Source organism: Mustela nigripes, chromosome 1 (assembly GCF_022355385.1).
Source record: "Mustela nigripes isolate SB6536 chromosome 1, MUSNIG.SB6536, whole genome shotgun sequence".
Classification (NCBI taxonomy): Eukaryota; Metazoa; Chordata; class Mammalia; order Carnivora; family Mustelidae; genus Mustela; species Mustela nigripes.
In genome coordinates, this window is record NC_081557.1 from 234,812,751 (window position 1) to 234,826,352 (window position 13,602).

The following is a 13,602-nucleotide window of genomic DNA, read 5'->3' on the forward strand; positions in this document are numbered from 1 at the left end:
CAATGAAAATGTATAGCAAAATTCAATCTTCAATTTAAATAAATCCCTCAGTAATTTCATTTGCTTGAAAGCTAATTCCAAATGGAGAAAGGATGTTTGCTAGCAAGTGTTTGGTAAGGTATAGCTATTTATATCACAAAATAGATTTTGTTTAAGTTTTTATTTTAATGCTAGTTAGTAATACAGTGTTATATTAGTTTCAGGTGTACAATATAGTGACACAACAGTTCCATACGTTACCCTGTGCTCATCACAACGACACAGAATAGATTTAAAATCCGAAGTAAGGGGTGCCTGGGTGGCTCAGTGGGTTAAGCCACTGTCTTCGGCTCAGGTCATGATCTCAGGGTCCTGGGATCGAGCCCCACATTGGGCTCTCTGCTGAAGCAGGGAGTCTGCTTCCCTCTCTTTCTCTCTCTCTGCCTGCCTCTCTGCCTACTTGTGATCTTTCCCTGTCAAATAAATAAATAAAATCTTTTTTAAAAAATCTGAAGTAAGCATCATGCCACATAGTGAATTCAGTTGTCACAATCAGTAAATGGTACACGTGCTAGGAATGTTCATTCCACCTCTAGAAACACAGGTGGGACAGGATGAGGAGTTCTTCCTTGTAATCCGGAAATCTGGAAACTTGTTCTCACTCTGACTGCCACTGAATGTGAGCTGGCACGAGTCTTTTAACCTCTACCAAAACCTAACACTGGGTGTGTCATTACAAGTATTTAATGGCAGCATGGATTTTGTGAAATAAATATAGGCATTTAATTTTAAATTTTTGAATTTTGTTTCTCGACCTAGAAAAAAACACTGAACTTTGCTAAAATACCTGCTATAAAACCAAATAATACTTTTGAAAAGCACTTTGTGTTTAACCTTGAGGTCAGTAGTCTTTCTGTAAGTTGTTGAGCCTCGATTTTTCACTTAAAGTGAATTGTCCTAAAATGGAAGGGGCATGGTTCTGAAATAGAACATCAACAAATAAATAATAATATATATAATAGTCCTTTTCTCCTTGATGAACTAATACCATGGCATTGGTAATGCCATTAATACCATTTGAAAGCAACGCAGAAGTTCTGTCAGTCTGCCTTAAATGCCTTAAATGTTGATTCTCCTGTACTCTACCTTTGAGCAATTAGAAGTGTGTATTAATCTTACCTAACGTTATGTAATAAATCTATTTCCATGTATCTATGTGATCTTTGTTTTTGAAATTTTTAATGCCTGCTTAATAGCCCATTGAATTACAGCCCCCTATAGCTGGACCTTTAGGCTAATTCCCATTTTGTACTATTATAAATAATAATACAGAGAAGCATCATTAGAGAAGCATCAGCTTTCTTTTTCCTCTTGTGAATTATTTATTAAGGCTTAAACTGCTAGTAGGATAACTAGGTTGAGAACTTCAACATTTTTATAGCTCTTACAATGTGTTACCAGCCCGTTTTATAATATCAGTATACGATTGAGTAGAACAGTTTACATGAAGCCAACATCGAGGTTTTATTAAAATATATTTCTGAAAATGATAATCCGTCATTTAAAATAGATACATTTGGGCATCTTTAACAAATCATGATGAATTGAAGCAATTGAATTTAGTTAATTATTCATGCATGGTTTCCTGTTAAGAATTGCTAAGAAAGGAATGTCAACCCAAGATAGATTTTAGATCAGTACCTAATTTGGGTTACTGCAAGCTATATGGAACCTATAATTCTCATTTTAATATAGAAGATGGTTGCTGGTAATCCTTATCTCTGGATCTAATTTCAATGGCCCTACCTATTTCACTAAAACCATGTTTGCTGAGACAGCCCCAGCACACTAGGAAGTGTAAGAAAAACATTAAGGGACAATATGCGTAGCATTTGCATTTATATTATAGCTAAGTAAACAGTCCATGCATTAAGACTTGTAACTTTGCACATCAGATAGTAAATTTCCCATCTCTTCAGGCTGTTCAGCATAATATCCTAGTAAAGGTCATTATCTCCCAGCTGAAGTCATTTCTGTTTCCATTTCAAATTAAAAGGAGCCTGATTCTAGTATGTAGTTGCAACTGAATTATCTTCAGTCCACGGTTCTGGAGTCCCAGTGCCTTCGATGTCAACACTTCTGCTTTGGCTCTTTTTCTCTAAGACCAAAAGGACGTTATACATAAATCAGATTTGTAGTTTTAAAAATAGACCTAAAATCCTGGGTGGTCTCGTGAATTACATTAAAACACTCTTGAAGGCCAATCAGAGCCAGAATAGCCCTAAGGATATGTAGTCTTCCCTGGGCAGTCTGAGAAGGCTTCTGTGGTCCAGGTCGGTCTTGGGAAACCCAGCCACCTAGCAGCCATTTCTGGATAAGAGAAAGAACTTTCCAGCTCACCCAGGGATCTGGCTGGACATAGGCCAAATTCTTCTACAACCACAAATATAACCTAACTTGGATGTTAGACTATCCTGCATCTCAGAGTCTCATTCATTTTTTTCTACTCTCTACCTCTCAAAAGACTTACCAGAACTATTCCCTATCTCGAGTAAAGCAAAGCCTAAGAATCCCAGATCCATGTTTAAAGTGTAGCAAATGGTAGAGGCCCTTGCGTGGCTCAGTCAGTTAAGTAGCCAGTTCTCAATATTGGCTCAGGTCATGATCTCAGGGTCCTGGGATCGAACCCCACATCAGGCTCTCTGCTCCACGGGGAGCCTGCTTCCTCCTCTCTCTCTGCCTATTTCCTCTGCCTACTTGTGATCTCTGTCTGTCAAATAAATAAATAAAAATCTTTTTAAAAAATTATTTAAAATAAATAAATAAATAAATAAATATTTTTAAAACGTAACATGTACCAAATGATAAAATATTTAATTCTACTGCTATGGAGACTTACAGTGTAACAACATAATAGCAGCTTAAATGTTATTTTATATTGTGCTTCTTTCCTGGTAAATAATAATGCTATTGTAGGGAAGCTTTCAAGTATAAACTGTGTTTTGGCATCTAATCCAAAAATGTTTATTTTGTCTTAAACAAACTGATGGACAGAAGGAGCAATATTGTTGAAATGTGCAATTTTTCCCCTCTAGGAACATTTCATGGAAGTAATTCGAAACCAGGAATTTGTATTATTACCAGCCAGTGAAATCGCAAAGCTCTTGGCGAGTGATGACATGAACATTCCTAACGAGGAGACAATACTGAATGCTCTTCTTACTTGGGTCCGTCATGATTTGGAACAGAGACGGAAAGATCTCAGTAAACTTTTGGCTTATATTAGGCTACCTCTTCTCGCGCCGCAGGTAAACTGTTTTTTGATTATTTAAAATCAGTATCCTAATTTCAACAACGTTTGGGTATTGATTTTATACTAATCATGTTAATATTACATGTCTATAGGTTTTATCCCTTTTTTTCCCTTTGGCTCTTCTACCAGATAAGATTCTTTTACATATCCTATGAAGTGTGTAAGTGAAAAGATACTTAACTAGAAAATATTTCTGCTTGTGCTTTTGACCCAGAAGTTCTGGCTGCCTAAATTGCATTATAACGTGATCGCTTAGGGGTTCTTAATTTTATTTGATTCAGTTTACAAACCTATCCTAGCAATTGAAGAATTAGTAAAGCCATGGGTGAAAGTAGCAGTGGACAGAAAATTTAAATTAATTTAGATTAATTCATTTGCTACATGTTTATTAAGTACTCACTGAATGCTGGATTCTGGTGATTTATAAACTGAGGCATGGTAAGTGTTCCAGCTCTGACATCTTAACACTCTGTGTCTTGACATATTCATAAACCCCAGGCTCTTCATCTGTCAGGTGGAGATAATATCCTCTTTGACCATCTCATGATCAAAAGATGAGATTATTATGAAGATGAGAAAAGTGCTCTGTACCATCAAATGTGCTACAAATAATCATGGTAGGATTATCAGCATTGTTTTAGAATTGAAAGCTGCCTGGTTAGTGTATTCAAGCAGTCAGTCTGAACATATTTGCATGCATAATTTCCCCTTTATACAGTTCTAACTGGGCTGAAGAGCATTCCCCCCTTCTCTGCAGTTTTGCCTTCCATGGTGTCAGCCAAGGTCAGGAAGCCGATGGTCCTCCCGACCTCTATTCAGGAGGTCAGTAGGATCCTTCCATACATCACTGGCCTATGTCACTCGCCTCACTTTATCTCATCCCATAGGTGTCTTGCCGTCTCAGGTCATCTCAAGAGGAAGGAAAGCACGTACCATACCATTCGATATTTAGAGAGACTGCATTCTCATAACTTCCATTAGTTTCACTCTCCTGTTATTATTTGCTGTTCTCTTACTGTGTCTGACTTTTAACTTAAACTTGATCATAGAGACGTATTAGAGGGAACAAAAACATGGTTTATATGGGGTTCAGTGCTATTTATGGTTTCAGGCATCCATGGAGGGTCGGGAAACATATCCCCGTGGTTTAGGGAGACTACTGATCGATAATTAACTCTGCTGCTTAGCTCGAAGGCTTGAATAGAGCAAGAGGCCTTGAAAGTGAAGAAAGAATGAGCTGTGACTGCTCAGGGCAGATGTTCATTGTTCAAGTGCCATAAATTTTATCTGCTTTGTATTTATCTTGAGGATTATGTATTATTTCCAGCGGTTGTTAGCAGAAGCTACTGTGCGTTCTCTACCTTACAGAGTAAGTGCTGATGCTTTAGAAGAAAGACGTCCGCTTCAGAGGTAGAATGTTATGTGAATTCATAGAAGTGAAACTGTTGCATAAACTGTTGACAATTCAGGAAGAATAACGCTGTAAAACGTTTCCCTTAAAATCAGATTTAAGAAGGTTACGTTTTATGGGTACTTGGCAGATGTTTCTTTCTTATCCTTTTCTAGGTTAAAGCAAATAAAATCTGAAAAATCCTAGTAGACTTTGAAAAGAATCTGTGTGATTAAGTAACGTGATGACTGACTTCAGTCCTGCAGTTTCATATATTTGTGATACTGTATTTGCATGGTTCCGAGAGACGTTCAGCATTTCTGTTATCCAGGATATAGCTAATGATCACAACCATAAGATCTTAGAGTTGAAAGGTGATCATTTAGCCTGTTGTACAAAGGAAGTAACAGACCAAAAAAGTAAAACCATATACTTAAGATCCAAAAACGATTTTCTAAATTTCTGCCTTTCTGCACTGTAGTTTTATTTGCCCTTGTTTCTTGGCTAACCTTGGAGAGCTAGTAAGAGACAGAGGGAGAACTTGAACCCAAGTTAAGTTCTGTGCCTTTTTCACTGAACCAGTCAGCCTCCTGAACATACTCTGTGTAAAATTGCTGGGTCAGGGGAGGTATATTAAGTGGAGGAAGAAATAGATTAAAAAATAAATTTGTGATGACAAAATAATGAGAGGAAGGCTGTGATAGGTATAGGAACATGACATGAAAGTAACTGGAGTAGCCTGCCTGGGCTCATGGTGGGGAAGCTGGGAGAACTTTCTCAAGTGTTCCTCGGTCTCCATCCTGAGTAGCTACCCAGCAAAGGGGCCATGAGAGCCCAGGAGAAACGGGAGGTTGTATCTGGTTATGGAGTCTTGAGCAAATACGTCATACTCTGGAAATTATAGGATAAGGATATAGGAAAAGGATAATAATAAAATTATCCTTTTATTTAGGAAGATTCTCTGCGTTGCGGAGACTGGATTGGAGCGGTCCAGATAGAAATCCATTAGGAAGACTGTTGGATTCAGACAAGTGAATTAGGTGCTCTTGGGCAGTGAGAAATTGCCAGGCTCAAGAGCTATTTAGGAAGTAGAAGAGATGCACCGTCATGACCGATTGGAAGGTGTGGGGTACCAAAATAAGAGGGATCCTGAATGATTCTGATTTGTGCTGTCAAATAAGGCAAAGAATATAGGAGGAAGAGCTCTGTTTCAAGAGGGGAAAAAAAATGGAAGAATCATGTTCCCAGAGCTTCTTGGTACCTTTAATCCTCTCGGAGCCTAGGAAGTTTTGAAAATTTCTTGTTTAGGTTGTCACAGCCAAAAGGAAGAGAATGACATGGCCCAAAGAGAACACAAGGGCACCACGGGTAGTAGTAATTAGTGGTAGTTAACCCTGCCTAAATAACTCGGGTGCTCTTAAAAAAAGATTCCATGTTCAAGGAGGAGGAAATTCTAACAGCAGCAGATATGACAGAGAAGACAGTTAAGGACAGAAGATCCCCTGGATTAGCCCATTTATTCTCAAAGTGTGGTTCCCAATTCTAGGATTTGCACCACCTGGAAAGTTATTTAATATACAGATTTTACAGCTATAGGATCTGAGCCTCTGGTGGTGGGGCCTAGCAGATTGGACTTTAATATCCCTGCAAGTGCTGTGAACTTGAACACTGAAAAAAGAAACTGAAATTTAAAAAAAAATAATGTGCCTGTAAGTGGATTTGAAGCACACTCACGTTTGAGTAGTGGGGACCGATGTCTTGTGACTGATGTCACATTCCCTGTATGATTCAAATAAGTCACTTAACCTCTCTGAGCCATGTTTTTCTTTTCTGCAAAGATAATAACATGTTGCACTATTGTGACACTTAGAGATACTAGTAGGAGTGTTTGTTTTTTTCTTTCCTTGCTTTTTTTTCTTTCCTTGGTAAAAGTGAAAGGCAATTTTGCAAAATGATAGTTATCAAGTGATGAAGTGTAGAAGTAGACCCAAATCAATAAAACATTGGGTTTTATTCTGAACATTTTTATTGTAAAAGGTAGGAAAATGTGACAATTATTTAAATTGTCCAATGGGTATCAAATAACAAGTGACTAATATGAACTGGCCATCAGGTCCAGTTACCTAAAGAACTTATATTTGTAAATAGGTGAAGGGGATTAGGAATACACCTATTATCACGATGAGCACTGAGTACTGTATAGAATTGTCAAATCACTATATTGTACACCTGAAACTAACATAACACTGAATGTTAAAATTCTGAAAAAATTATAAATAAAATTTTTTTTAAAAATCCACTTTTGCAAAATAGTTCCTTCCTCGGTGAACTTTTACTCTTCTCTGTTAATATGAAACACCATTCAGTCAAGCTATAAAGGATGCAACTTAAATATATAGTAAATCTATTATAGTGTCTCCCACAGTAGATCCTTGAAAAGGCCTGAGAAATAATATATGTAATTATCATCCTCTACCAACTGATCATTTAGTGTGGTTGGTTGTGGTGGCTTTTTTTTTTTTTTTAAACTCTGAATAATCCAGAAGATACATGTTTGTGGTTTTTTTGTTTTACCTTTGAATGCATTACAGGCTTTTCTATTTGATCGAATGTTAAATGTGGATAGGACAGATGTACATTACTTAAAATATTTTGCCACCTAAATTCTTTTTTTTTTTTAATAAAGATTTTATTTATTTGACAGAGATCACAAGTAGGCAGAGAGGCAGGCAGAGAGAGAGGGAAGCAGGATCCCTGCTGAGCAGAGAGCCCGATTCGATTCAAGGCTGGATCCCAGGACCCTGGGACCATGACCTGAGCCAAAAGCAGAGGCTTTAACCCACTGAGCCACCCAGGCGCCCCACCACCTAAATTCTTAAAGGTCCCAATGGTTAGCTTGTATTTTAACTATCTTGGTCTTCACTATTCTGTGCTTAATTCCCATTACTGTTTTCTACTGAAAGTCAAAAATGTAAAATGAGCCAGGATTTACCTTTACTGTTCTTTTAATGTGCATGTTTTTGATACCAAAACATTTTTAAAGCCTACAGAATTCAGAAATTATTCACATTCTATCTTTTACTTTAAGAAGTATTGGAGGGGGCAGTTTTAGAGAAATAGTCATATGGAGATTAAGTATGTGACTGAAGATAAAAATGTACACATTGAAAATGTTTCTTCTTTATTTAAAAGCCTTCATTTAAGTAATTTGTCATTACCTAATGGCAGAGAAGACATACCGTGTTCATCTAAAAGGCAGAATATCCAAGAGTCTATAATTTTTAGTTCTCTTTCATTGCCTTCTGAATGATTTTCTGAATTATTTCTGGTACTTTCTATTTGATTAATCTGATATGGATTGATGGCTTTATATTCCCTTCTATTACTCTCATCTCTCTACTTAAATATGATTAATCTCATTTATTCATAATGTATAAAGACTGTTAACATGTTTAAGAATATCCTTTACTTCAGGGTGCCTGGGTGGCTCAGTCAGTTAAGTGTCTGCCTTCGGCTCAGGTCATGATCCCGGGGTCCTGGGATCGAGTCCTCCATCAGGCTCCCTTCTCACCGGGGAGTCTGTTTCTCCTTCTGCTCCTCCTCCCATTCATTCTCTTAATCTCTCTCTCTCTCAAATAAATAAATAAGATTTTTTTTAAAAAAGAATCTATTTTACTTCAAATTGCAATAACTATTAAGTCTCCTAAGACTTTAGTTTCTGTAATTTTTCACATTTATTTTTATTTAGAAAGGACTAAAGTAATTAGATATAATGGAAGTAATATAAACATTAAGATCAATCATAATGAGCCAACTCAGTGCATTATTCGGTTACGGTTTCTGTAACAAGTATAACTATACTTTGTGTGCATAGAAAAAATATGGAATAATTAATATCATAATTTATACCCTGGCATAGGTCCTGAGACTTATGTCTTAATTTGGCTTTTTTGCTGTTAACATGCTGCTCTCAGTTTCCAAATGCCACAAACCCTTCTTTATAGCGACTTTTGTTTAGAGACTCTTCCATTGTCAAAATGTGAACATATTCTCAAAATTATTACTCCTTTGCATTTGCCAAGTAAAACTGCATTCCCCACCCATTTAAATGGCTAAAATAGAAGGAGATCATAACAATTGTTCGTGAGAATGTGGGGGAACGGGAACCCTCATATGTTGCCGGTGGGAACATTAAATGATGCAGCTACTTGGGAAACAGTTTGGCAGTTGCTTAAAAAGTTAACATGTATTTACCATATGACCCAGCAATTCTATTTCTAGGTATCTACTCAAGAGAAGTGAAAACATTTATCGACATAAGGACTTGCATGCAAGTGTTCTTAGCAGCTTTATTTGTAATAGCCAAAACGTGGAAATAATCTGTGTCTATCAGCTGTGAACAGATAGACCAAATGTGGTTCCATAAATGGAATATTATTTAGCAATAAAAAGAAATGAATTTGCAAGGAGCCCTTGTGCATTGTGGGAATATAACTTGGCATAGCCGCTGTGGGAAACAGTATGGAGGTTCTTCAAAACATTAAAAATAGAAGTACTGTATGATCCAATAATTCCACTACTGGGTATTTACCCAAAGAAAACCAACACTGATTAAAAAAGATACATACACCTGTTTGTCTTGCAGCATTATTTACAATAACTAAGATAATGATGCAACCCGTGTGTCCATCACTAATGAATGGATAAAGAATATGTGGTGTGTACACACACACACACACACACACACACACACACACAGAGGAATATTATTCAGCCATAAAAATGGATGAGATCTTGCCATTTGTGCCAACATGGATAGTCCTAGAAGGTATTGTGCTAAGTGAAAGAAGTCAGACGGAGAAAGAAAAATACTGTTGATTTAACTTACATATTGAGTCTAAAAACAAAACAAAAAGAAATAGCCATAAACCCAGAGAACAAACTGGTGGTTGCCAGAGCAGTGGGATGAGGGATGGGCAAAATGGATGAAGGGGAGTGGCAGAGACAGGCTTCTGGAATGGGATAAATAAATCGTGGGTGTAGAAGCATATATGACAGCATAGGGAATATAGTCAGTGTTGTCGTAATAGTGTTGTACAGTGACAGATAGTGTGCGAACACTTGTGGCGAGCATAGCATAACCTGTAGTTGTCGAATCACTATCTTGTACACCTGAAACTAATGGAAACTGGCGTGCCAACTACAACAAAAAAAATGTTTTATAAGAGAAATGAAGTACTGATACATGCTACACATGGATGAACCTCATAAAACACACTAAGGGAAAAAAGCAAGACACAAAAGACCACATGTTGTATGACTTTATAGAAAACATCAAAAAAAAAAGGCTAATGAATATGTATAGACAGATAAACCCATGGAACAGGAGATGGGAACAGAGATCAAACAGCAAAGTGCATGTGAGAGGTAGGTGGGGTGACGAAAATGTCCCAAAGCTCTTTATGGTAATGGTTGCACAACCTGGCGAATTTGCTAAAAACCAATGAATTCTGTACTTCAAATGGCGAATTGGATGATCTGTAAGATATACCTTATATTATCAAATAGGATCCTGCAGTGTATCAAAAAGAATGGTCCACTATGACCAGGAACCTTTTTTTCCAGGAAGAATGATTATCAAGAAATCTGTCAAGATAATTATTATATCAGTAACTTAAAGGAGAAAAAGCCATATGATCATATCATGAGGTGTATAAAAGGCATTTGGGAAAAATGTGTTTTTCACCATTCTTAGTTTAAAACTCTGAAGTAAAAGAGGGAGAAAAGAAAAGAGCCCAAATATAATAAAGATGGGTTATTAAATGCTATAGCAGCTTTCATCCTAGTCGAACACTAAAACCATATCATGTCAAACCAGAAACAGGTACTCTGTGTCATCCTAGTTATTTACCATTGCTTTGTATATTACAGCAATTGTAATAATAAAATAAAAATGAAGCAATTGACATAAACGTTAGAAAGTGATGTCCACTGTCCCTGTTTGGTTGTGATTAAAATTGTATGCCTAATAACTATAGTTTTATAAGGGAATATAGTAAAATAGTAGATTATAAGTTACAACAATCAAAAGATTTTTCTCTCCAGTAAAATATATGCAAAATGAAAATAAAGATCCATTTCCAACAGCAACAAAAATAATAAAATGTTTAAGATCTGTATTAAATGTGTATATTTAATTTTTTAAAAAGGCATATCACCTGTATGAAAAAGGTATACAATAAATAGAAAGGCTGCCTGAAAAAACTTAATATCATAAAATGTAAATTCTTCCAATAATGCAGTTCATATTAGCATTCCAATAGGATCAAGTTGGTGAAGGGGAATTAGATAAATTTATCTTTATATTGTAGGGGAATTAAAGATTCAAAAATAGCCAAGAAATCTATGAAAATGAACAGTAAGGGTAGATTTCTATGAAGAAATCAGAATATGCTGGGATGCCTGGGTGGCTCAATTGGTTAAGCATCTCCCTTCAGGTCAGGTCATGGTACTGAGATTCTGGGATTGAGTCGTACACTGGACTCTTTGCTCAGCGGGGATTCTGCTTCTCACTCTGCCTGCTGCTCTCCCTGCTTATGCTCGCTCTCTCACTCTCTCTGACAAATCTTTTTTAAAAGCAGAATATGTGGGGCGCCTGGGTGGCTCAGTGGGTTAAGCCTCTGCCTTCGGCTCAGGTTATGGTCCTGGGGTCCTGGGATCAAGCCCCACATTGGGCTCTCTGCTGAGTGGGGAGCCTACTCCCCCCCCCCCTCTCTGCCTGCCTCTTCGCCTACTTGTGATCTCTGTCTGTTAAATAAATTTTTAAAAAATTAATAAAAAAATAAAAATAAAAAAAACAATATGCTATCAAGACACTAAAAAAATGTGGTATTAGAATAAAAATAGACAGGGGCGCCTGGGTGGTTCAATGGGTTGAAGCCTCTGCCTTCGGCTCAGGTCGTGATTCCAGGGTCCTGGGATCGAGCCCCGCATCGGGCTCTCTGCTCAGCAGGGAGCCCGCTTCCTCCTCTCTCTCTGCCTACTTCTCTGCCTGCTTGTGATCTCTGTCTGTCAAATAAATAAATAAAATCTTAAAAAAAAAAAAGAATAAGAATAGACAAAAAGATAAATAGAAAAGAAGAGTCAGAAAACAGGTCTCATATATCCTGAGATGTATTTATGAGAATAATATAACCAAGGTTTGATTCACTTGGAAATGGAGGAGATTGTTTAATAAATGGTACTGGTTCAGAATTCGCGATCTACCTTGAAGGAAATTAAAATATTCCTCAGCTCAGGTGCCTGGGTGGCTCAGTCGGTTGAGTATCTGCCTTGGGCTCAGGTCATGATCTCCGGATCCTGGGACTGAGCCCTGCATAGGGCTCCCTGCTAAGCAGGAAGCCTGCTTCTCCCTCTCCCCTGCTTGTGCTCTCTCTCTCTCTCTTGCTCACTCTCTAGTAAATAAATAAAATCTTTCAAAAAATAAAATATTCCTCAGCTCATACGCTATTTAAAAATTAAGTTCACATAGATCAACAGGCTGAATAAAAGAAATACAGCAAAAAGAGGTAGGGAGGGGAAGGAGAAACAAGCACAAAAGGAAAAGAAATTCATTTTTTAATTTTTTTGCTATTTTTAATTTAAAGTCAGTTAATTAACATAATGTATTATTAGTTTCAGAGCTAGAGTTCAGTGATTCATCAGTCTTATTTAATACCCAGTGTTTATTACATCATATGCCCTCCTTAATGTCCATCACCCAGTTACCCCATCCCACCACCCCCTTCCCCTCCAGAAACCCTAGGTTTGTTTCCTATCATTAAGAGTTGCTTATGGTTTGTCTCCCTCTCTGATTTTGTCTTGTTTTATTTTTCCCTCTCTTTCCCTATGATCCTCTGTTTTGTTTCGTAAATTCCTCATATGAAGGAGAGCATATAATAATAGGCTTTCTCTGATTGACTTATTTCTCTTAGCATAACACCCTCTAGTTCCATCCGCATCATTGCAGAAGATAAGACTTCATTTTTTTGATGGCTGAGTAGTATTCCATTGTATTTATATACCACCTCTTCTTTATGCATTCATTTGTTGATGGATATCTGTGCTCTTTCCATTGTTTGGCTATTGTGGACATAGTTGCTATAAACATTGGGATGCAGGTTCCCCTTCAGATCACTACATTTGTAGAGGTAAATATCTAATAGTGCAATTGCTGGGTCAGAGGGTAGCTCTATTTTCAAATTTTGAGGAACCTCCATACTGTTTTCCTGAGTGACTGCACCAACTTGCATTCCCACCAACCATGTAGGAGAGTTCCCCTTTCTCAGCATCTTCACCAACATCTGTCATTTCCTGACTTGTTAATTTTAGCCATTTTGACCAGTGTGTGAGGTGGTATCTTATTGTGGTTTTGCTTTATATTTCCCTGATACGTGATGTTGAGCATTTTTTCATGTGTCTTTTGGCCATTTGTGTGTCGTCTTTGGAGAAATATCTGTTCATGTCTTCTGCCCATTTCTTATTTTTTGTATACATATAAGTTTTTCTTTCTTTAAAATTTTGGGATACGGTTTGTTCTAACAGACCAAAATATACCCTAAATCTAATGTATGGCTTTGTTCTAGTCTCCAGCCTGATCACATTCTCTCCTTTGTTTTTTTTTTTTTCAACCAACTTCTTACCAGATTCCTTTTCTGCCCATTTCTTGATTAGATTATTTGTTCTTTGGATGTTGAGTTTGTGAAGTTCTCTATAGATTTTGGATACCAGCCCTTTATCTGATAAGACAAGAAAATCATCTTTTAAAAGGCAGGGTGGAGGGGCGCCTGGGTGGCTCAGTGGGTTAAAGCCTCTGCCTTCGGCTCGGGTCATGATCTTAGGGTCCTGGGATCGAGCCCCACGTCGGGCTCTCTGCTCAGCG

General features: G+C 37.3%; 1 protein-coding gene across 6 annotated transcripts in view; it reads left to right on the forward strand.

Moving 5' to 3' along the window:
* KLHL5 (kelch like family member 5) overlaps nucleotides 1–13,602 on the forward strand; it is a 94,176-nt gene that overhangs the window by 43,551 nt on the left and 37,023 nt on the right. For all 6 annotated transcript variants that reach the window (XM_059382595.1, XM_059382603.1, XM_059382621.1 and 3 more), the window contains one exon: nucleotides 3,075–3,287. In XM_059382595.1, the coding sequence (XP_059238578.1) occupies nucleotides 3,075–3,287 (213 nt within the window). The remainder of the gene's footprint in view (nucleotides 1–3,074; nucleotides 3,288–13,602) is intronic.